The sequence below is a fragment of the Ixodes scapularis genome, unplaced genomic scaffold (assembly GCF_016920785.2).
Source record: "Ixodes scapularis isolate PalLabHiFi unplaced genomic scaffold, ASM1692078v2 PGA_scaffold4__175_contigs__length_147842914, whole genome shotgun sequence".
Lineage (NCBI taxonomy): Eukaryota > Metazoa > Arthropoda > Arachnida > Ixodida > Ixodidae > Ixodes > Ixodes scapularis.
This window is the reverse complement of record NW_024609879.1, coordinates 60,919,900-60,944,915: the sequence shown is the minus strand read 5'-3', so window position 1 is coordinate 60,944,915 and position 25,016 is coordinate 60,919,900. Positions and strand designations below refer to the sequence as shown.

The 25,016-nt window shown below is 42.8% G+C and overlaps 1 protein-coding gene across 1 annotated transcript; it reads left to right on the top strand.

The window, feature by feature from the left end:
* The first annotated feature begins 19,879 nt into the window (after positions 1-19,879).
* On the top strand, positions 19,880-24,641 carry LOC121048110. The gene is made up of 3 exons (XM_040504031.1): positions 19,880-21,235; positions 23,067-23,218; positions 24,438-24,641. Exons 1-3 carry the CDS (start codon positions 21,005-21,007, stop codon positions 24,583-24,585), a joined length of 531 nt encoding a protein of 176 aa, XP_040359965.1. The 5' UTR covers positions 19,880-21,004; the 3' UTR covers positions 24,586-24,641.
* Positions 24,642-25,016: the final 375 nt, after the last annotated feature.

Sequence of the window (25,016 nt, the reverse complement as noted above, 5' to 3'; positions counted from 1 at the left end):
AGAACTCTTGGATGTCTGCACGTAGAAGGCTACGCAAACTGTGCCGGTCTGAAGATCAACCGAACGTATTCTTCAATGACAACCTTACACCAGCGAATAAAGAGCTTTTTTGGCTGGCGAGAACTCAGGGCAAAAAACATGGATACCTGTTTGTTTGGACAAAAAACTCTAAGATTTACGCAAAGAAAGCCGAAGACTCGCCAGTGGTTCGCGTTATTACACAAAAATATCTAGTGCAACTGGTCTAAAGCATGACCATTTGTTTGTCGGTTCTAAATTTTTATTCATTTAATCAACGGTTGGGACCTGTTTCTGATAACACTTTCACGATTTTTCACGTAAATGTTAGAAGTTTGCGTAAACACTGGGACGAGTTCCGTGCTCTAATAAGTAACCTAAACAGATCTATAGATGTTTTCGTTCTAACTGAAATTGGTGTTTCATCTTTGCAAAGCAATCAATATATTTTAAATGGTTATAGGGAGTTCTTTCACACCCGTGACCATGGTAGAGGCGGTGGTATTGCAATATACATTAAAGATAAGTGGTTACCGGTGAGTCAGAACATAAATCTGGCTCATGCTGAATCACTAGCTGTTCACATTTCTCTGCCTGGCTTCTCTATATTCTTGATCGCGGTCTACAGGCCTCCTTCAGAAAACGTTTCGCTTTTTCTTACTGAACTAGATGTCGTGCTAGACAAGTTTTGCTCGGAAGGACAATTTTGCATGGTAGACGATTTAAACATTGATACTCTTAATCCAAATAAATCAATAGTCTGCGATTATTTGACACTGCTGTCAGAATATGGCATTGAAAATACTATCACCCTACCCACTAGAGAAGAACTGCTGGTTGGACGGGTAGTAACTTCCTGCATTGATCACATAAATGTTCGGGCCCCTGATATATCAGTAAAATCTGCCGTAATTACTCAAAAACTTTCCGACCATTACTTCACAGGCTGTCGTGTAGATGTACCAGTAGGTGAAGAGCAAATATCAAGGCGCGATTCTTCGTATGTCTCAATTATAGACACAGTTACATTTGATGCTTTGGTCTCTGCCTTTGACTGGAGTGAATTTCTAATGACCGTCGAACCCCACCAAGTTTTCAGTGCCTTTGCCGCGATGTTTCAATCATTTTATAGTACCTCAAGAAAAAATATCCAATTCAAGCAACGATCTGATAAGTCTTGGTTTAATACTGACATCATGACTGCAATAAAAAAAAAAGGATGTGTCGTGGCTACGTTGCCGTCATGCCCCAAAAAACGTGGAACTAAGAGTACAGTTTCGAAGCGCTCGAAACAAAGCCAATGCGATCATTAGGTCTGCTAAACGACGCTACTTTCAGAAAAAGTTTTGTGAATTACGATCGAATGCACGCGAAACATGGAAGTTGATTAACTCTTTTAGAGGACACGGAACGAAAAAATCTCTCCTTGACTTTCTTCAACAACACTTTTGTTCCGATCTTCAATCTGTTGTCAACGACTTCAACAAGATTTTCGCTACTTCATCCGGCATTGCAAGAGATGATAACTTTATAGCTTTGAACTCGAGTTTTATTAATGGTATGCCTAAGTCTGCGTCTCTTCCTCCTGTCACTATGGACACACTGCGCTCAATTTTGTTTTCTTTAAAATGCAATAAGTCTCCTGGTATTGATGGCATTCGTATTATTGACCTCCACCGCAACATTAGTCATATTCAATACGTGCTTCTCACCATAGTTAATGAGATTATTGATTCTGGTGTAATTCCGAATGACTTAAAGACCGCTCTTGTTAAACCAATTTTTAAAGGAGGAGCTCCGGAAAAAAAAGAATGTTATCGCCCAATCTCCATCTTGCCTTGCATTGGCGAAATTTTAGAAAAACATCTCTATATTGTGATGCCTGGCTTTATTGAAAAGTCAAACCTGCTCTCTCCAAACCAATATGGTTTTGTCACTGGGAAGGGAACCCAACCTCTGCTTGAAAATTTTTCTGGCCTTTTACATCGGGCTTTTGAACAAAATTTATATTCATGTGCTATTTTTTAGATGTTGCAAAGGCCTTTGATACTGTTAGTCACAAAGTACTAGTTTTTAAACTGCACAACTACGGCTTCCGTGGACCATTTTTTTCCTTACTTCAAAATTTCTTTCTTGATCGTATTCAAGTTGCATCTATGGGAAACTTTAAAAGTGATCGGGTTAGGTTAAAAGCTGGTGTGCCACAAGGGTCAATTTTGTCACCTTTGTTAATTAATCTTTTTGTTAATGACATCTCAACCAAGCTTACTAGTTGCAAAATTCAGCAATATGCGGATGATACCTTACTTGTTTCTAGTCACGTCAATTACCACCAAGCTGTACGCGCGCTGCAACACGACGCCACGCGAGTAATGGATTGGTTCTTTGAGAATTTTATCACTGTTAACGCATCTAAAACTAGACTTGTTTGCTTCAGGAATCCGTTAAAGCAAGTGAATTTGGACGAATCTCTTGATTTGCACAGATCCAACTGCCAAGATTGTACGTGTGCCCCCCCAAAATACGTTGAGACCGTAAAGTACTTTGGCATATTTTTTTATTCAGATTTATCATGGACAGCGCACTTATCTTATGTATCTGGAAAGCTTCGATTCGTCAACTGCTTACTTTATAACAATAAGATAGTTATGCCATTTGCCGTAAGAAAATCAATTACATATGCTCTTGCTTATAGCATACTCAGATATGGAATCACATTATTTGGTAACTGCGCAGAAGCTTGGAAAACAAAAATTGACAGAATTCTTAAAAGTTTGTTAAAAAGCGTTGGGTATCATTTTGACCTTCCATTAGGTGCAGACATCTTCGAGGCTTTACAGTTGCCGAACTTTCGTTCACTCCATCTTCAATGCGTTGTGATCTCTCATTTTTGGTGTAATGATTTCAAGAATGCCCTTGTGTCTAGCAGGGATTTGCGTAGCTCAGAGCGTTTCATAACCCCCCGGTACTATACGAGATATGGTAAACGAGTTCGTTCCTACTATGTGCCATATATATTTAATAGGCTCCCTAATTCCTTTTTTAAAGCCACCACTGTTATTTTGACTGATTATTTGACTGCAATTACTGTCATAGCTTTTTGCTTCCTATGTGTTCCTAGGACTTCTTTGCAATTTGTGTTATTTGACTTGTTGGGTTCTGTCCCTCAAGCCTCCACTGGCTTCGACAGACCCGTCACTTTATTCTGTATTGAAGATATGCGAAATAAATTTATTATTATTATTATTATTATTATTATTATTGATTGGGCATTGATCTTGGTGTCGCCTGATGTGAATGACCAGGTCATGCTCTTCACGCAAACTGTTCGGAAGGCCATGGATACTTTTATTCCGTTAAGGACAGTTACTAAATCTCGCTCCCCTAACTGGTTTTCCAGTGAGCTAAAAACACTACTGAAAAGAAAGGACTTCTTCACAGGAAGTTTAAGAAAAGTGGCCTTTTAAAGTGGGAGGTATAATTCAAAAACTGCAGAAAGCAATGTAAGACGGTCCTAGATCGCGACCGCCAGGCTCATCGTTGCTCAGTGCAATCAGATCTTGTCAATAATCCGAAGAAATTCTGGAGGTACATTAATTCACGTTCTGGGAGGCATATCGAGTCGAAGATTGTCCTGGATAATCACGAGAGCGATTTGAAGTCTGTGCCTGAGTTATTTGCTGAGCATTTTAGGTCCGTCTACAGGGATAGTACGCAGCGTTCTGCACCTGCGCTGCCTCACTTAGATGGGTTTGGTGACTTGTTAAGTTGCATTAATGTTGATGAGGAGTCCGTACGATCCTATATTAAGAAAATGAGAGCAACATTATCAGTAGGGCCCGACGGCATTCCCTCTGCGATTCTCAAAACGTATCACGACATATTCACGCCGGTACTGTGCTCTATATTTAACAACTCGTTAAGGTTGGGAACCTTTCCTGAAACGTGGAAAGTCGCTGCTGTTGTTCCAGTCTTAAAGTCGGGGAAAAGAGGTGATATTTGTAACTATAGACCTATTTCTCTTCTCTCTCTGTTTTCTAAGCTCTTTGAAATGGTAGTTCATCAATTCCTGTCTTTCAAAATTCAAAACTTAGCAATTCCCAATCAGCATGGTTTTACGAGCGGTAGATCAACAACTACCAATCTTGTTAGCTTTATGTCTGCTGCATCTCGTGTAATATGTAACAGAGGTCAGTTAGACGTTGTCTACTTTGAATTAAGTAAGGCTTTTGACGTAGTCAATCACATTATTCTTTTATCCAAACTTTCCTCCTATGGAGTATGTGGCTCAGTACATGACTGGTTAAGAAGCTACTTGTCAGAGAGAGAGGCGTATGTCCGGGTTAACAACATGAACTCTTCGTTGTAGAGGACTCGCTCTGGCGTTCCTCAGGGATCTGTTTTAGGACCCCTTCTCTTCACAATGTTCGTAAATGACGTCTCTTTTGCTGTTTTAAATTCTTCATTCCTGCAATATGCTGACGATATAAAAATTTATCGAGAAATAGTTACTGAACGTGATTGTGCTCAGCTCTAGGAAGATGCATGTTCTTTTTACCGATGGTGCTCTGAAAATGACCTTTTCTTGAACCCGTCCAAAACCAAGGTCATGACGCTCTCTCGGAAAACTCACAATATCTCTTTTGCATATAATATTCAAGGAGAGACTTTGTCTCGAGTAAGTGTAATGAAAGATCTCGGAGTCATTGTTGATTCTGGGTTGCGTTTCTCTAATAACGTTGGTAGGCTGGTTAACTCGTCTTTGCGAATGTTGGGTGTTGCCTCTCTCTTAACCAGGGAGTTCAAAACCCCGACGGCCTTTATCACGTTATACTGCTCGCTATCCAGGTCAAAGTTAGAATATGCCTCAGTTGTTTGGAATGGAATTTCTAAAAGTCACTCCTTGGAGATCGAGCGTGTGCAAAAAAAGTTTGTTTCTATCTTTAAACATCGCTACATAAAGGAGGATGTTCACTGTTTAACATATGAGTCTGCATTAGAGCGTGTTGGTTTGCTCAGCTTGCACCGGCGTCAGGAGAACGCACACTTACTATTTTTGTTTAAAACGCTGCATGGACTCATCGATTCTCCGAGCCTGTTATCTGAACTGTGCCTTAGGGTCCCACGTGTGCCTACTCGTCTTCTGTCATCTTTTTATGTTTCTAGAACGTTTAGTCCGGTAAACCCAATTGTGAGAATGGCTCAGCGTTTGAATCATTACTCTGAAAAACTTGATATTTTTAACCCTTGCTACAGGACGTTTGTCCTTTCTATTAAAAACTTGCCCCTGCAGAATGAGCATTGCTGAATTGCTCTGTTATGTCTGAATGTCGTCATCTCCATGTCGTGTTTTCTGGTGGTGCACTTGTTGTCCTTCGGTCTTGTGTTCCGTCTGTACTGTTGCTGCCTCGTTTTTATTTCATTGTACTAATTACTCGTGCACTGCCTAGTATTATGCTAAAAATGTATCTTATTTTCTGCGGAGATGTGTATAGTGTGTTTTTTTTTTATCCACCAGTGTACCAGCACCAAGACCTCAGGGTTGTTCCTGGGCACTGTATAATAAAGATTGATTGATTGATTGATTGATTGATTATTATATAGAATAGAAGAAGAAGAAGTCGCCGGGCTCGGATGTTGGTTTTTACCGTGGCGCGGCATTTTCGAAATTTGTAATGATTTCGCCGATTGAAGACCTTTTTCGACGTCCTTCTATCAACCCAAGACGCAGACAACGCCTATGGAAGTCGCTCAACACCTTTCAGTTATGCGCAAGGCAGAGAAATGGTCTATGGTGATCCCTCGCTCACCTGCATGCTCGCCTTGATTATTCAACGGCCGTCTTTGTTTTTTTTAAAGACCGCTTCCGTGTGCCCGGGCGCAACGTAATCGCTCAAGGCTCACCACCGAACCACATCAGACCCAGCTCTTGTCAACGAAAGCTGTAGCGCCGTGGTTGAGCCTCATCGGGACCATCTTAGTTCGACGCCTTTGGAAAGAATCCTCCGGACATTCAGAACGTTTCCTGCACTGTCTGCGGAGAGTGCTCAGCTGCGACAGACGCCGGTGCCTAACGTGCAAAGCCGCCAGGTGCATTTAATTTCGCGGGTGAGCCTGGAATTTGTTTACTACATTGGATTGTCGTTCTTAATCGTATTTGCGTTGCACCGTCTCGTGAAATTCTTTGTCGTCGCTGTTTTGTGGTCATGGCCAATCCTGCAGTGTGTGGTGCTTGCTCCGATCCTATGACAACCGACGGCAGAAACATGAAGTGCTGTGACTGTTCTAGCCACTATCATTTAGGTAAAAAATGTACTGGCATTACCGACGGCACGTTTAAAGGTATGAGCGCAGCCGAACTTGACAAGTGGCGATGCCTCGCATGCCGTGAAGGACAAGCAAAATCCAACTTAAGCATTAACTCCCCGTCCTCGCAAAGTGGAGCCACCTGGATTCTTGGGTCAGCTTTCGACGGTACACCAGAAATTTGATCGCCTACTTTCTCTCAAAGACGCCGTGGATAACCTTCAAGAAATGCACCCAAAAATTGATGCCTTGTTGTCATTGAAACTCACGATCGATACTATGCGCAACACCATTAATGAGATGCAAGCATCCCTGAATTTTGTTTCTTCTCAGTATGATTCGCTGGTGAATTCGACGGAAGCCCACGAAAAAGCTGTCGAAGAGCTTCGGACAGAAACCAAGGCCTTGAGGTCATTAATATCGGACCAGGCGCTTGAATTACAGCAACTGAGAGCGGTTCAGAACGACGCCGATCAATCCAATCGTACGTCCAACCTTGAAATACATTGCATTCCCTTTCAACCAAATGAGAATCTTGGAGGCATTCTCACTAACCTTGCAGGGCGGTTGAGCATTGAAGGCTTCAGCCAGCGCATGTCGAGAAAGCACATCGCCTGCCTGCTAGACGTGATGCCGTGCCCCCCATACTGGTTCGTTTTTCATAGTCTCCACTAAAAGAACGCTGGATGATGAGTCGTCGCCGCTTGAGTTCTATTCCTTCCGGAGACTCGCAGCCTCGAATCTATTTCAATGACAATCTTACCGACTACAACAAAAAAACTCTTCTGGATGGCGAGAACCAGAAAAAAGGAGAAGGGCTATAAGTTTGTGTGGGTTCGACATGGACACACGTTTGCCAAAAAATGCGAAGGATCAACTTTGCTTCGCATTATGAATGTTGTTGATTTTAGCAAATAGTGTAGACCCCAATGGCGCATTTTTTTCAGTTTAAGTGTAGTGTAGACCTTAATGGCTCAATTTTCTGAGTTTAAGGACCTCAGGTCTTGCTCTGAACACTTTAATGTAAACCCATGGACATCTTTTACGTTATTCCATGTCAATATAAGGAGCTTGCGCAAGCACTGGGATGAGTTTAAATTAACCGTAGATAGCGTGCTTCCGATAGCTGATGTGCTCATTCTCACAGAGATTAATATCCATGGTGACGACATTGGACAGTTTTTGTTGCCCGGATTCAACAATTTCTTTTACACTCGCGACAAAAAGCGCGGTGGTGGTATTGCTGTTTTTCTCAAATCCACATTGTTATATTCGGAAATTTCCGTATCATTCCTATTCATTCATTCATTCATTTATTATTCCTTGAGGGCCCGTTAGGGCATTATACAAGGGGGGTCAATAACACACTAATAATCATAGATTAAAATAAATTAACACTCACAGAGAGGAAGTCAGCAATACAGATGAATCAATGAACAACAAATACAAGTAGTTATCAACATTACACAATATTATTAATATTTTAACGGTATGCACTCTAAACAGTAAAAAGGAAGAAAAAAAAATTAGCAGATAGACATGTTTGTAAGTTCCAGGTAATTGATCAGTTCTTCGGCAAATCTATCAGAGTTAGTCTCGGTTACAACACTATCGGGTAATTTATTCCAGTCCTTGATTGTCATGGGCAGATAGGAATTATAAAATGATACAGTTGAACTAAAAATCGGGCGAACTTTGCGGGAGTTATCATGGCGGAGAGATATGCTGTGGGGTGGAAGGAAGAGGGATGTTCTAATAGAGGCATTGTTATAGTATAATTTATGAAACAGGGCTAGTCGAGAAAGAATGCGCCTAAATGAGAGTGCGTGAAGGTTAGCTTTGCTTCTTAGGCCTGTTACGCTAGTAAAACGAGAGTAGTATGAGAAAATGAACCTTAAAGCTCGGTTTTGAATTGCCTCTAATTTCATAACTAGGTAATGCTGCCATGGGGACCATACAGAAGACGCATACTCTAGACGAGATCTAACAAATGTTATGTATGATAATTGTTTAATTTCAGGTGAGGCCAGTTTGAGGTTGCGCCGAAGATATCCTAATGATGAATTAGCCTTAGATAAAATAAAATTAATGTGAGTTGCCCAAGATAGATCACAGGTTAAATGAACGCCGAGGTATTTATAAGATGTACAGGGGTCAATTATTCTGTCGTTGAGTTGATATGAAAAGAGTGATGGGGACTGTGACCTGGTGAAAGACACTAGTTTCGTTTTATTTGCATTAACTGTCATTTGCCATGTTTGACACCATTCTTCTATTATTAGTAAGTCAGCCTGTAAGTGTAGGTGATCATTATTATTGCTTATCGGTCTGTATAGAGCACAATCGTCAGAAAAGAGGCGAATTTCAGATGTTAAGTTAGCAGGAAGGTCATTAATGTATATTAAAAACAGCAAGGGGCCAAGAACACTACCTTGGGGTACGCCGGACGTTACACGAGAAAGAGGTGAACGGGATTCGTTTACAACAGTATATTGTGTACGATCGGTTAGGAAATTTTTTATCCAAGTGATTACTGAATTATGAATACGCAGTTGGGTTAGTTTTTGTAGCAGACGTTGGTGGGGAACTTTATCGAATGCTTTAGAAAAGTCTATGAAAATGACATCGGGCTGTAATCTCTTGTCAAGGTTACTGTGAAGCTCATGAATGAAATGTATTAGCTGGGTATCACACGAATATGTCTTACGAAAACCATGTTGATTTTTAAAAAGCAGATCGTAATTTTCCAGATATTTCATGATAGAAGAGAAAATGACGTGCTCTAGTAATTTACATGAGATGCTGGTGAGAGATATTCGGCGATAGTTCGATACAACATTACGATCCCCACTTTCAAAAATAGGGATGACTCTACCAATTTTCCAATCAAACGGAAGCTTGCCGACATCAAGTGACTGTTGAAAAATAAGGGTTAAAAATTGGGATGAGATATGTTTTGTGTTTTTCAGCAATTTAGAATTTATTTGGTCATCACCGGAGCTGGCAGAATTTTTGAGATTTTCTATTGCTTTCACTATACCCAAATATGTTATTTCGATAGAAGGCATAGCAGAATGAGAGAGGTGATTTAGGAGAGGAATATTGTCATTGTTTTCTAGTGTAAATACTGAGCTAAAGTAGGTATTTATTAGTGAGGCGCTTTCGCAATCAGATGCGGGAGTTCCATTCATATTAGTCAGGTGGATGGATTTATGCTCTTTAAGATGAATGATCTCCCAGAACTTATTAGGCTTATTCTTCAAAATGTTAAGAAGGTCGAAGTTAAAAAATTTGTCCTTTGCATTTTTCACTTCTCTTTTATATTCTTTAGCAGACGCGTTGTAATTATCCCATGCAATAGTATTGTCCTTTTCTTTAGCTTGCTTGAAATGTCGTTTCTTTCGGGCACTTAATTTAGAGATTTTCTTGTTGTACCAAGGCTTTGCATTGTTTGCTTTAATTCTGATGGTTGGAACGTACGTGTCAGTCAGAGCTGTTACCTTGTTTTTAAAAAGATTCCAATTTTCCTCAACTGTTCTTTGATAAACGTTGATATGAAAAGTATCATAAAACTGTTGAAGATTTCTATTATTTGTATCATAGTCAGCTTTATTGTAGTCTTTAATAAATTTATAATGGCATGATCTGATGACGACGTCAAACTGCAGGTTTAAGTGTATAACATTGTGGTCACTAATAGCGGGAAGATGAGTGATGTTATTCACATGTGAGGGGTCAGTAGTAAGGCACAGGTCAAGAATATCGTGTGAGTCACAGGCGTTACGTGTCTTTACTTCTACATATGAACTCTACCTGCTGGCAATCTTTTCGATTATGACTGGGTAACATTCCAACGGTCTGTATGCCCTTCACAAGTATATTCTTCCTTTGTTGAACTCTTCCAGAAGTTTGCTAACGCTTCAAAAAAAAGTATTTTTTTTTAAAGCAGAGGAACTCCAATTTACGCTGGCTTAACAATGACATATTAGCTGCAATTAAACTTAAGCAAATTGCCTGGAAACGCTGCCGGCGCTCACGACACAACCAAAGCCTACATGCAGAATTCAGATCTATCCGCAACAGAGTTAGCGCACTCATTCGCTCTGGTAAACGGGCTTATTTTCAAACACAGTTTTCTGAATCTCGGAGCAACGCTGTTAAAACCTGGTCATTGATCAACGAATTGCGCGGTGTCTCCCCGCCCGTGCGAGGAAGCATTTTAAAAGACACCTTTGGTATTAACTCACTTGCTGCTGCAAATCGTTTTACCGATTTCTTTGCTTCTTTTTTCCGGAACAGCCAAAAAAAAGCTCAATGTGTTCATCTATTCCTAACTCGAACCCTGCTTCCGCTTTTCTCCCTTACATGACAGCAAGCGACTTAGAATCTATAATACTGAGCCTCAAATTGAACAAATCCCCTGGAATAGATAAAATACGCCTCAGTGATCTTCGAAGAAATTTCACTTACATTAAGGATACACTCCTTTTACTTTTCAACAATATAATCGAGACTGGTATCATACCCCGTGAATTAAAAACTGCTGTTGTCAACCCCCTATTTAAGGGAGGTCAGAGAAGTAAGATAGAAAACTATCGCCCAATATCTATTTTGCCATGTATGGCACAAATATTAGAAAAATATATTTATACGACGATGGCATCCTTTATTGATAAATATAAGATTATGTCTCCGAGTCAGTATGGCTTTATAGCTGGCCGAGGAACACAACCTCTCCTGGACACGTTTTCTGATGACTTAAATTATGGCTTTGAGAATAACTTGTTCACTTGCGCATGCTTCCTTGACGTGTCAAAAGCGTTTGATACTGCTAATCACTCTATACTACTTCGCAAAATTTCAGCCATAGGATTTCGTGGACCTTTCTTGTCACTTTTAGAAAATTTTCTGCTTGGGCGCACACAGTTGGTTTCGGTGAACAATGTGCAAAGTTCTACAGTTAGTTTAAAATCTGGCGTTCCGCAAGGGTCCGTTCTTTCTCCACTATTGTTTAACATCTATGTCAATGACTTATATAGCGTGGTTTCAAACTGCATTACTTACCAATATGCAGACGACACCCTTTTATTAACACGTCATACTTCCTACCCAGAAGCGCTTCAGATGCTCCAGCAATCCTCCAACAAAGTTATGGACTTGTTTTCTCGGAACTTGATTTCTATAAATGTGTCGAAAACAAAACTCGTCTGCTTTCGCAATCCCTTCAAAGTAGTGTCCTTAAATATTCCTTTTTTGCTAGACACATCAAACTGTAGCTCGTGCCACTGTGCTGAAGTGCCGTATTCCGACTCTGTAAAATACCTTGGTATACACTTCGACGCCGACCTTTCGTGGAATTCTCATCTAACGAAAATATGTTCGAAGTTGAGAAGCGTTTCTTGTCTGCTATATAACATCAAAACTTTCATGCCCCTCGGCTTACGCAAACGCGTTGCCTATTCGTTAGCCTATAGTCACCTGCCCTGTGGTATAACTCTTTTCGGTTCATGCTCGAATTTATGGCAAACAAAAATAGGCAATATCTTCAAGGGGATATTGAAAAACGTGTGCTATAACCTCAATTATTCTCATTTAGTCCTTTTTGAGACATTGTCAATGCCGAACTTTAGATCTCTTTTTTTAGAAACAGTTGCGATCAATCACTACTGGTGTGACGACTTTAAATCTCCTTGTCTCGTCTCACGGCAACTACGGAACGTTTCCAAATATCTCGTCCCGAAATGCTACACACGGTATGGCAAAACTATGCGTTCATTCTACGTTCCAGACATTTTTAATCAATTACCATCAGATCTTTGGAACCTTACGTCAAAGAAAAAACTAAAAAAGCGCCTCCGTCATAGGGATATACGAAAAGAAAAAGGATAACTGTCTTTTTTTTCACATTTCTGTGGTGTATGTTTTTGTGACTCCGAGAGACTCATTATCTGGTAGTTCTGTCCCTCATATTTTGTGTCGATCTTTGGATGTGCTGTGAGCAGACGTGCCGTGTGAGTGCGCCCTTTTTTGTTCATTCTGCTAGACTCCTCATCCCGAAGATCTGTGCCTCAAAGTTTTGTGTCGTTTTTTTTAATGTCCTGTGACCAGACGGACAAACTAATTTTAACTCTTTTTTTCGCCCCTTTTCTTCAAATAATTTATATTAATTAGTACCGTTGAAGTGCACATTTACTGTGGACTTCTAGTGTCTTAAAGTTTTTTTTTTTCCTTTTTTTGTTTTTTTGTTTTTTCTGACCGATTATGTTACCAATTCTACCTAAAAAGGTTCAGTCACACAAGCCCATGTCGGCTTTGACGAACCTGACAGCTTCATGAGTATAGTCCTCGAAAATAAATGTATTATTATTATTATTATTATTATTATATGCGTCCACAAACAGTGCCGGGCCTTTTGTGTGGTACACAGCAAATGCCAAGATAACAGTATGAGCACTAAAAAAACATAACTATCTCAAGAAAGAACTCGCAAAAAAAACATTGGGCACATAGCGACATCTGACAAGCAAGATAAGGTAAAAGAAGAAGATGCACTGAAAATACAAATACAGCTACCCCAAAAGAGCAAAAAACGCTCAAAATTGCAAACCACTGGGATCATGCCGATAATTAACTCTCTAGATTACGCCGAAAAGTTGACTTGTCTCTGATTATTTCTAGGAGCCAACAATCCAACTTATTGAAATCATTCTGCATTTGTATTAGGGGAGACGTGTGAAAAAAACGTGGATGGATAGAAAAAGTTGCGATTGCGGCTCGAACGTGATGGAACGTGAAAACATGCAGCGCTTGAAAAGACAGGACAGTCGACAAGCCTATTGAGAAGTATGTGTGAAAACAAAATATCCCGACAACGCCGTCTGTCAAACAGAGTACATAAACCAAGTCTCTTGAGCAGCCGATCGTGATTATTATAAAACGTACGTCCAAAAGAAAAACAATAAAAAACGATGGGAATAAAACGGTTCCTACACGCTCGATAGAGCAAGATGATGTATCATTTATATAATTCCACACTTTACTTGCACTCTCGAGTTTTGATCGAATTCGACAACAGAATAAACGAACGATACATGCATAGGAAGAAAATTGCCTCGTGAAACGTGAAATTGCTCCCTGTGTTTTAGGCGATGCACTACATGTGACCGACACGTGATGATTAAAATGCAACGCCTTATCTAGAAACACTCCAAGATCAAGAGCAACGCCCACTCGTTTGATGACGACGGCATCTAAGATATAACTGGACGCGAGGAGCTTTCGCTTTCCACGGAGATCTATAGCCTGAGTTTTATGTTCATTAAGCAGGAGATCATTAGGAAAGCACCACCTAGCTATATTATGAACATCGCTTCGAAGATGTGTGCATTCAAAATGCGAACTAACTTGAGGAAACAACTTTATATCCTAGGCAAATAAAAGCACTTTAGAAATTTTTGCCGAAAATACAATGTCCTTTACAAAGGTTAAAAGCAAAAGCGGACTCCAGTTGCTCTCCTGAGGCACCCCTGACGACGAAATGCAGGTTTTGGACACATCCCGATACATGAACACAGTTTGTACGATCGTTAAGGTAGCTCCTAAACCAATTACAATACGTTGAACATAAGCCGTAGTCATCTAGTAGATGACGTCTACTTGTTGATGGCCATGAACAAATGGCACATCATAATCTAAGTATGTGCACAAATTTCTTTCCACCGACTTTCCCTTCAAGAATCTGTGTTGCTCAGGACATTTTTTTACGGAAGTATTTGTAAGGACGATAGTTGCTGACAATTGTGCTAAGGCTTGATTTAAATATCGGAACTATCACTCAGTGCTTCCTTATCGACGGGAATCTGACCGTTGTAGCGACAGGTTACAGATATGAAGCAATACCGGAGTTAAAAGATGAGCACATCTTTTTAAAATAAAGCTTGGTATTCCGTCTGCGCCAGCAGATAGCGTCGACTTCATCTCCTGTATGCATTGATTTCTCTCAAGCTCATCTGTTGGAACAAACTAAAAAAAAAACAAAAAAAAACAGAAGTATTTTTTTCATTTCACAGCAGAATACGTGTTAGTTCCAGAAGAGAAACATGGCATAAAATGCTGAGCAAGCATGTCCGCCACTTCATTTGGGTTCGATGCATTGCCGGTACTACCTCGTAAAAGGGGAACACTACTACTACGCTTGTTGTTGTTTTCTTGAGTGGGTGATAATTTTTAAAAGTGTTTGGGGGTTTGAATTTAGAACAAACTCAGTCTGAAAAAGGTGACCTTTCTCATCTCTCTTAAACAGCCGCTTTGCAAGAGAGCGACATTCGCTGTCTCCACCAGGAGGATGCTTTACGACTATAGGCGAATGAAGAACACAATTATTTTATAATTTGTTGATTCTAATTCAAGAATGGGCAGTACAAAACATTCGTTTCCAAACCAGGGGCAACATGAGTTGTTTTGACATTTTGAAGTAATTAGTAAAGAAACGATTACTTTCTCAAGCTTCCACCAATTGCTTTTCTTCTGAAGTAATTAGGGTTCTCTAACAAAACTGAATTATACACGCATAAATATTCCCAACGACCTCCACAAAACAGCGTATCGAAACGTCAGTCACTTTGCTTGAGCACCAAGACTCATGAAGGGCGGCTGAAAAAGGTATTTTAGGTACGCGATACGCTTCGCATGAACGACCCAGGTAGCACACCATGTCGGCCGATACTGGGATTACGTCGGCCAGTACCGGGAGCTGTACGGCTGATCCCGGCCAGGGACGCCGGTAAGAAACCGATCCCGGCCGATATCGGGGTCTCGTTGTCTAAACTGGCCAGCGCCAGCCGGAAAGTTCCCGATACCGGCCGACATCGTTTTCTTGCTGTAGTCACCGGCCAGTCTAGCCGTGGAGTTTCCGGTGACTGGCCGATATCGTTTTCTTGCTGTAGTCGCTGGCCAGTCTAGCCATGGAGTTTCCGGTGACTGGCCGACATCGTTTTCTTGCTGTAGTCACCGGCCAGTCTAGCCATGGAGTTTCCGGTGACTGGCCGATATCGTTTTCTTGCTGTAGTCACTGGCCAGTCTAGCCATGGAGTTTCTGGTGACTGGCCGACATCGTTTTCTTGCTGTAGTCGGCGGCCAGTCTAGCCATGGAGTTTCCGGCGACTGGCCGATATCGTTTTCTTTCTGTAATCACCGGCCAGTTCAGCCACGAAGTTTTCGGTGACTGACCGACAACATTTTTTCCCTGCTTTCACATGCCATTCGAGCCATGCAAGTTTTGATATGTAACCGACATGGCTTTTTCGCTGATATAGAAACTATATGATGGTTACAAATAACCATTATGTTGGACATATGTCTTCAATATGCTAAAAGATGACACCTAATATTATCCTTGGCCTAGTATTAACGCCGCGTCATCCTTAAACCAGTTAACAAAGGCTTATTTCAGTTTTGTTAAAAAAGACGGTATCAAACATGGCTGTGGAATGAAAATTTAATTTGGTTTACATCTATTAATTTTTTAGAGAGCAGCTCTTAGACGCCCGTTTCCGGCTTGAGCGGCATCGCCGTCGCAGTCGCCGTCGGCGTAACCGCGGGTTGCATTATGGGAAACGTCCCATAATGCAACGCGCGGGTCTTACTTGTGACCCGCGCATTGCATTATGGGACGTTTCCCATAATGACGGCGTATGTGACGTCATGAGGGTCCCGCGCGTTGCATTATGGGAAGTGTCACATGATGCAACGCGCGGTCGGCGACGGCGACGCCAACATCGCCGTCGGCGTAACCGCGCGCTGCGTTATGGAAAACGTCCCATAATGCAACGCACCGTCTCATTTGTGACCCGCGCATTGCATTATGGGAAGCGTCTCATTATGCAACGCACGGGTCGGCGACGCCAACGTCGCCGTCGGCGTAACCACGCGTTGAGTTATGGGAAACGTCCTATAATGCAATGTGCGGTCTCATTCGTGACCCGCGCATTGCATTATGGGACATTCCCTATAATGACGTCACAATTGACGTCACGTGTGACGTCACAAGGGTCCCGCACGTTGCATTATGGAAAAAGCCCAATGATACAACGCGCGGGTCACTCGTGACCCGCGCGTTGCATCGTGGCGGCGAAACTTGCTTTCGATGAGTTGGGCATTTTTACTGCGGCACTGCGCTTCCGTAAACATTTCCACATGTTCTCAACGGCAAGTCTCAGGGCTTACACAGGGGTTTAAAGAGCTTCTTCGACGAATGAGTACGAACGAGTAGAAAACATGTCTTCAGCATGTTGCCACCAGCCTCCGCAACGCTCCAAAAACGCGATTTTTCAACATGCAAAATCGCCGATCGGTGGCTTCACTCTCGCGCTGCAGCTGCAGTGACCAAGTGGGGATGCGCGATCCAGCCCTTTGCCCAGGCAGATGCCGAGAGCTCCGCGCAAGCGGTCGTTGAGCGGTCGGCCTCAGTAAGCGATCCACCCAGTTGCACGCGCTGCCACCGCTTTCATAGCGTCTGCCCTCGCTTTTTAACAGTTTCGGTTCAAAAATGTTGATTGTTACTACTTGATTAACGGTGACCCCGACGTTAAGACATAATTTATTTTTCCCTACAGTTATATAAACCCGATGAATGAATGTATTGTACTTTCGAATGTATTGTACATTCGTGAAAAGTCAGATAATCGAAAACTCAAGCGGCGCATTCGGTCACGGCGTGATAGCATGAAAGGAAACTGCTCAATCGAAACTGAAACTGAGTGGCCAACTAGTTCCCAGAGGGCACTCCGTCGAAACGTCGCGTATTTCTTCCTGCCCGCGTTTTCTTTTTTTTTTTTTTTTTTTTTTTTTAGAGTAGCACAGTAGCATAATTATATATTTGCGAATTCGTGTTTGGACTAGAAAACACCTCATCCAGCATCGAGCCAGCTGTTGATAGACTTTGCTAGAAAGCCGATCCAGCATCCAATCCAAAGCCGGACAAGGTGAGCAAACACAAATGGCGAGCGGGACGTTGGCGTGGTTCGCGGCATGGTTCAGGTACGGTGGCTCCAGGGTTGACAAATTGTATGTGACCGTGGTGGCGAGTGAAAGCGCTGCATGTAAATCTATGCGGGGCAGAAGTCGCTCGAAGTTACCGCCTGTGCTTTGATTTTGATGTTCGTGTTCTGTCGGTTTCGTCGTATGTAGGCCTAGTGAACCAACTTCCGCTCAACAACGCTTGCTGGTGGTTGACTCGACGGTGTTGACGGCCCTTCGCCGTATCCCGACGATCGTTTCGTCGGCATGTCCCGCAAGACGGAGTAGCCGTCAAGTAAGAGAAATTACGAGCAGCAGGAAAAGGATGCGGCCGCGTATTATTTCGTAGTGGCGAGCGGCGGCACTTTTCTGTTTACGTTCGCGCACGTTTTTGCATCGGCTTCTGCCCGTTCGTAGTGTAGATGCCCTTTGCCTTTCGTCGCATCGCGCTGTTTCCACGCTTCGAGCGCACCTTCGGGGCTCCCGGCCGAGTATGGACGAATGTCGCGCCGCTAGCCCGGCGAGACGGTGACCGGTCGGCAGTGGCCTCCGTGTGTTGTTGTAAGTGTTGAAGTGAAATTAAGGGGGGGGGGGGGGGGATAGAGTCAATCGTGTACGCGCGCTAGGCGCATTTGTCACTGATTTGGGGTAGGGTGAGGGGAGAAGATAGAAGTAGGAGTCGGGCGTCAGGAGCGTCGTCTCACCGTCCCGCAAGCTCGTCATCCCATCGTCGCGCTTAATCCGTGAGTGTGTGTGTGTGTGGGGGGGGGGTTTAGCACTGGTGGCTGGCACCGCGCGGTGTCCGGTGATCAAGGCGGTCTCCGGGGGCGACCGCGCCGTGCTGGTGGAGGCATGCTAGCTCGCCGAGACGCTGCTGGCGGGGCATCGGTTTGTGCCGTCCGCGAGACGCTTGTCCGTTATTTTATTTATCCTTGCATCAGGTTTTAGATTATGGCGGTAACCTTGCATTGTTTGCCATACTTCGCAAAGTCTTAACAATTTTTCTACAGGCGACTCCTAGAGCCGCTCGTCAAATTTTGCGGCACGCAATACAACTTTTTTTTTTTTTTTCGACACAACATTTTTTTTGCATTATAACTTAGCAGTATATCGAAACTTTCTGCTCGTAGCGCAATCGCACCAATGCTGAAAAATTCCGCACGTACTGGCTAAACATCATCATCGTAAGCTCGGCTCGTTTTTCCGAGTTCACATCAAACAAAACTAGGTTCCTTCTATGAAAATACAGTGTACCGTTAAATACCGGGCAAGCGTGCACTCAAACTTTGGAAATAATCGCAAAAAAATGGGGGATGGGTGCTTGTCCGGTTGTCAATTTTACATATAAATGTACTGTGCGTATTTCCTCAGATCTCACAAATTTGGTAATGGGTGCTTAATGTGGAATGGGCGGATGCACGGTATTCTACGGTATGTCCAGGTAGTTAGCGGCATCCTACGCCTTGGTAAGCACAACCGCGCATTGTGAAGTCCACCACCGGCATGGCACAGGGCCCCGTCCTTACCTAGCGTGCCGTCATATGCAAGGAATGTATACTCCGTTCGCCCCTAAGCTGAGACTAGAATCTCAGCCTTCAGTGCGAGCTCGCTGGCTTCTGCAGTGCTTTGGTTGCGCGTGCCTGCGTGATCGCACTTGTGTTAGCAAGGGCAGAAAGCTTGCGTTGAAGGCGGAGCTTCTAGTCTCAGCTTAAAAATGAACGGAGTATAGTCGAAACGCCATTGCTTGAAAAACTGGATGTAAATAAGCTATTTGCACGAAACCTCGGTATCACGAAACCGTTGCAAGTAAAAAGCTACAAAGCATGGTGTAAACAGACCTTTATGCGAAATGAGCATCGTTTTTCTCTTTTAATGCTACTTTTATTACTTGGCGTATACCGGAATGCGACGCCGTCGAGTTTCATTGTGGCCGTGCATGGGGATATAGCCATGGAGTTATTATAATATATGCTAAAGGTTGCGAAGACGTGACAGTTTGAAGTAACTTGAATGAACATCATGTCTGACCACGCCTTTTATTCTAGTGAGGAGGAGTACTGTTCATCGAAGAGAATGACGAAATAACGGTGGCGCCCGTCCCTCTGTTGTGGTTCGATGTGAGTATGAAACAACGGCGTGAGGCCAAGCAAAATGTTTGGGGCGGACATCCTGTCTCGTGTGCGAGCGGGCCGAGCACCAGACCCTGACTGGCCTTCGTTCAGAGCATCAAGTTTGCAGAACTGCAGTAAGTATTATTTTGTACTCTTCCTTTTCACCTAAAGTCCTGATAATGTGCTAGCACACCTTTTTGATCTGCCCTCTGTTAGCATGCTTGACCAGATTAGCTTGCGTGCAGTTGCTCAATTTAGTTAGCTCCATAATCTTCGTAGTTACACATGCACAATTACAGTAGTGACCGAGTCCTTCAATACGCTACTGGTCACAAAACTTTCTCGTAATGCTGTGGGAAAGCATTGCATGCTGCCAAGAACGACTGTGGTGCTGTCCTACTCTGGAGAGGTTTTAGACGGACAGCTTAGATGCTTGTTTTTAGGTGCAGCAAGTTCGCTTCGGCGCCGTGCTGTGCAGCTTCTGTTTGTACCTTGAAATGTTGTACCAATGGCCCGATTTTGGTGCTTTGTGAGATTGAGATCTCGTCAGGCTTGTACTGAGGGAGCTGACTTTTCTTTAACAGACACGTCGCCTGCTAACGTAAGTAAATAGGGAGGGTTTGTCTGCCCTAGAGTGTCATTTGCTGCGGGAAACAAGACGCCATTGCGTCGTCTGCTACCAGAACCGAAGAAAGGTGGATCATCTGTTACACACTGTATGCTGCAAGTGAAACGATAGAAAACAAAGTTGTATTGGGAACTTCTGCTATTTAACAAGGGGCACAATTGATGACCTGTGCTTTACTTGGAAGTGCCAATTCATTCTAAAGCGTCATATGCCTAGGTGAGTGGTATCATGTGACCACAGAGCAGCCGCTTGCAGCCAATTTTGTTTTCTATACCAGGGCAAGTGTTCTTAACGGGATTCTCTCCTATTCTTAGACGGTTGATAGTTTAAAAAAAAGGCCGTCCTGAAAGCCCAGAAAATGGCCGTTCAAACAAGGGTACAGGCACCAAGCTAGGCCTAATAGGCACGGACCTATATATCAGATTTTTAAACTGGTGCTTATCGCAGCCAAGCGCAGCGCGTCTCGCGTGCGTCGCCGACGAATCAGTATTTTTATTTCCTTTGATTGTCAAAAAACATCATAAAACTTTGTGGGAGCATTCATTTTGACCATACAAGCCAAAACTGTGAAGTTCTGAAAATTGGGGCCCTGTCTCCTTTTTAGAAAGTTTATTTGATTAACACATTTTTTTAAATTAAATTTATGAATATTGCATACAAATTATAACGTCTCTTAAATTTTTACAAAAATTTGAAACACTCACTGTGTCTGGCAACTGTTCCTAAGCTACCCAAACCATCCGAAACACCTGAAGGTTCAAGCATTCTTCTGAAACTTCCCGAAACCCAAGTTTCTGAAAAAGTTTCTTCGCATCATCGGTGCATAATGTTGATCAGCAAAATGGATAATGCTTTCTTATGCCTTGGTTACCTTGCAGCCTTCGACGCTCAGCTGCTTAGGCCGTGATAGACCTGCACATCCAGAATGGGCACCTACAGCAGCAGAACAGGGAACTGCAAGTCTGTTGGGCAGGTGCTCGGGCACGTGGTGTCTTTCAAGCACCAGGGAGAGCAGGCGAGGCCCGGGGAACAGGCGACGCCCCAGGAACTGGCGAGGCCTGAACCACCCGAGCTGTTCCTGATGCCTCTCCGCAACATGGGACAGCTTAGTGCTGCAGAAGCGCAGCTGAAGAACTTCACCAACAGGACACTGCCGGTATTTATGTGTCCTCTTTTTCACAATAGTGACGGGTATAAGGCTGCGATTTTTACTTTGTGGTTTAACTTGGGCCTTTTACCGTAATATTTCAAATGGATGCCCACCCAAACTATGTTTTAAGCACAGTCGGTGGCAAATTAAAAATGAGTAAGTTGCGCTACCTTCATTACGGGCCTTCTGTTATTTATAACAGCAGAGTGCATGAACAGCCAATGCACAATGGAAGGCTATTTATTGCAAGGGGTACCCTTAAACTGAACCCTGCAATAGAATTGTGTCAAGGTGACACAACGCCAGTTGCACGTTTTGTAAGTCAGCTTTAGTAGCCTGCGTAAAGTTTTTGCAATTGTTAAACTGCGTTTCATCGAGGCTACTGAAGGGAGAAATGATGGACGGTGGCCACCAAAAATTAAATATTTGTGCATCATTACATTTTTGAACAGTTCTTTCCACCCGAAGGTCGTGTAGACAAGAGGCCTTCATGTGCATCCTCATTGAATGGCATTTTTTCACAACGGGGGAAGTAAAATCGCCCAACACATTTGCCTTTGGGTGCTTACAATATGTCGGCCTGCAAATAATCATAAATCATGCTGATTTGCTACGACACTTCTGCCCGTTTTATCCTTAGAAGTTAAATTCCGCACCTGCAACAACTCTCGCCGTGAGTATATGTGCGGAGCACGCACAAACCTGCCTGCGTGCTTTTTGTGTTTAATGCTTGCTTGACAGAAGGATCGAGATGCTGTAGTATATATTGGGCTTCTTTTGGTTTTGTTCCGGTTCTCACTTGAGGCTATAGTCAAGAGATCTAAATATTTAGGGCGATAAATTCATTTGTGCTTTCGGCATCTGCTACAGAAGTAAAGGTACATGCTTGAAAATAACTTTTAGCCTGGTCTAAAATTGCTTTTGAGTCTGCCCACCATATGCGTATGCCCAAACAAATTTGTAAGGGGTTGCCAGATAAATCTTAATTAACTCCATCTTTACGTTATATTAGTAGTGCATTTCCAAAATGAGATGTTAACCAGTCCTAACCGAAGGTCACCCTATGAGAGGAAATCAAAATTTCCAAGGTGAAAGAGTAACTGTCATTGCATCTGCCACTTTCTTCAGGGGGTGTGAGTGCATGCGCAGCTGTGTCTCCAGGCATAGCATACGGTAGTCGCACAAGCGATTATTACAGGAGGCAAGCTTGAGCTGAGTAAGTTGGTTCATTGGCCTACAGGGCCACCACTGAGTCAGCACTAAACAAAAATATGGAAAGGTAACTACTCATACTGTGCTGCTGTTGCCATTTTTTGCAACTATGATGACGGTTTTGGTCAATTCCTGCCTTTTTATGCCTTTTTCAATTCCAGTCTTCGTAAAGTTGTAAAATAGGTGATAAATTTGCAGGGTGACTAGCCGGCAGCTAGACTAAGCTTTAACAAAGTCAAGATGTGCAGGGTCTTGAATGCACTGTTTTGAGAACCACATACATTATTGAAATCACCGAGTGGATGCTGATGGGCAAAGAGGATCCATCAAAACGTTTGCACAATTTGAACGTTGCAACGAATTTGACTGACTAATGAGATGTAGCGGAGTATGGAGGGAAATATTTTAATCTTTCTGGTTTCGTCTAAGACAGATAGAGTTGCCATATATTCTAATATTTTTTATTCTCTCTCTAGTAAATATTGTAACCTTTTGATGCATGTATAGTGTGGCTTGCTGCATTTACTTGGGCATTCACATTCTCTTACTTGAGACATGTTCATACCATTGTATCTGCATATAAATAACTTTATTGACATATTGAGAACACATTTTGTCTTTTTAGGAGGAGCAGCTCGTGTCTCTAGGAGACAGCAAGAACCTGCAGAAGGTGGTGCGAGAGGTGGTGGGACGCCTGTTCTCAAAGCAAGTCCAGGAGCAGTTCTCCGGCCCTTCTGGGCTACCAAGGAAAGTCAAGGTTCAAGGACGCCATGATGTGTAAGGTGGTCATCGGTAATGCATATTCTTTACTAGCTATTAAATTGATGGTATCTCTATTGGAGCTCAATAGACAAGCACAATCTTTGAAATATGTTGACAATTAAAGGGAAACTGAAACACTTCTTGACAAAAAAACGACTTATAGGTAACTTCTGGCATATTTTTGTCCTGTGAATCTGAATATCGCTTTCGTTTTCCCCGAAGGTGTAACTAGACGCGAGAAAACACGAAAAGCCTCAGAGCAGTCGTGACGTCGTACTAGGATCTTTGGGGCGCCAAGCACGTGTCGCTCGTGTGGGCGGCGCGTGCAATTGCAAGCTTGCCAGTTGTATTTTTCCACACTGACGCCAGTTGTGGCGTCTATTTCTGAGCTTTTTACAAATTCAAGAGTTCACGTGCATAGGTTTTACATGAGCTGAAGATGAGCGAAAGCAGAAATTCCGAAAACTCCCAGCATGACGTCACGCCCCGGGAAGAAGGGGCTTCAGCTGTACTTTAGAAATTAATTTCTGCAGCCTCCATGCACCAGATTGAAAAAAATAAACTCGATATTCGTGATCCTGGAGGCCATATCAAGACGATTTTGGTGTTCTTCCTCAAATACAGAACAGCATCAGTTTCCCGTTAAGTCTTGCAATATGCAAAATTTAAGTCGTCAATTCCTGTCGTTTTTTTTTGTTTTTTTTTTTTAATTCGATTTGCATTTTTTATTATGAATATCTCCTGTGTTAGCATTCTCGGAACCTTCATACTGAAAATCAGCGTTTTGAAGGAACTGTGAAAAAAGGTTTTTGTTGGTCTTGTCTTGTTATCCTGTTAGTTTCCAGGTTGAAAATCTAATGACGACCATTTAGAGGTCTTGGTCTGTAGAGTGTCAGTTGGGGAAGTTTTTCTCTTTTTTTTAGCCACTTGTCTCTGCGCCCCACCCATTCTCGCCCTCCGCCCCGTCTCGCCCCCCATTTCACATTAATAGGATGTTGCGTGCCTCCATAGAATCTGCACCTTAGCGTGGTAGCCAAACCCACAATCTCCACCTCTGTGGTGCTCTCTTTCTGTCACCTTTGAATTGCAGGCTTGGTGAGGGACCTATATTTACACAAAGGAAATGCTCACAAACTGCAGTGTGTGAACAGCACCTTGTGTGTAGCTAATATGCAAGATATTGGCTTCCCCTATCCCTCAACTAATCTGTATGATCTGACAATTCTCTTTACAGGTGCCATACAAAGTTGCACTCGTGCAGCGTGGACGCGGTGCCGAAGTGGCTGACGGGCAGGGAGGCGGGCAAGGGCAATAGAGTTAAAAAGACGGACACTCCACTGGTGGTTCCAACCGCCTTTGACGATGAGGGACACTCTGGCTGAGGAGCTAGCTGCTATGGATGCACGAGTCACAATAAAGAACGTCACGGTAAAAAAAATTTTGTATGTTCCCTTCTTGTACTACCCACAATATGCATCTGGGCGACAATGAATGGGACATGTCGTCTCAACGAGTATACAATAATTGCCATGAGTATACTGTATACACGGAGAAAGTCAATTGTTCACACAGAATTGTTTCTTAAAATTGCACAAATACGAAACCGGCTTTTTTCAATTCAAGTCCGAAAAACATGTTAAAAACGGTCAGCACCTATAAAAAATATGAAAACCAATAAAATAGTTCGGACTGAGAAATTTAGCATTTCCACATTTAAGTCAGTTTGATCTACTGAGAAGTTAGCTGTTCAAAAATGCAGTAGGATGTCATTCCTGGGCTTTAAAGCCTGACACAGCTAGCATTCTGCTGGTTC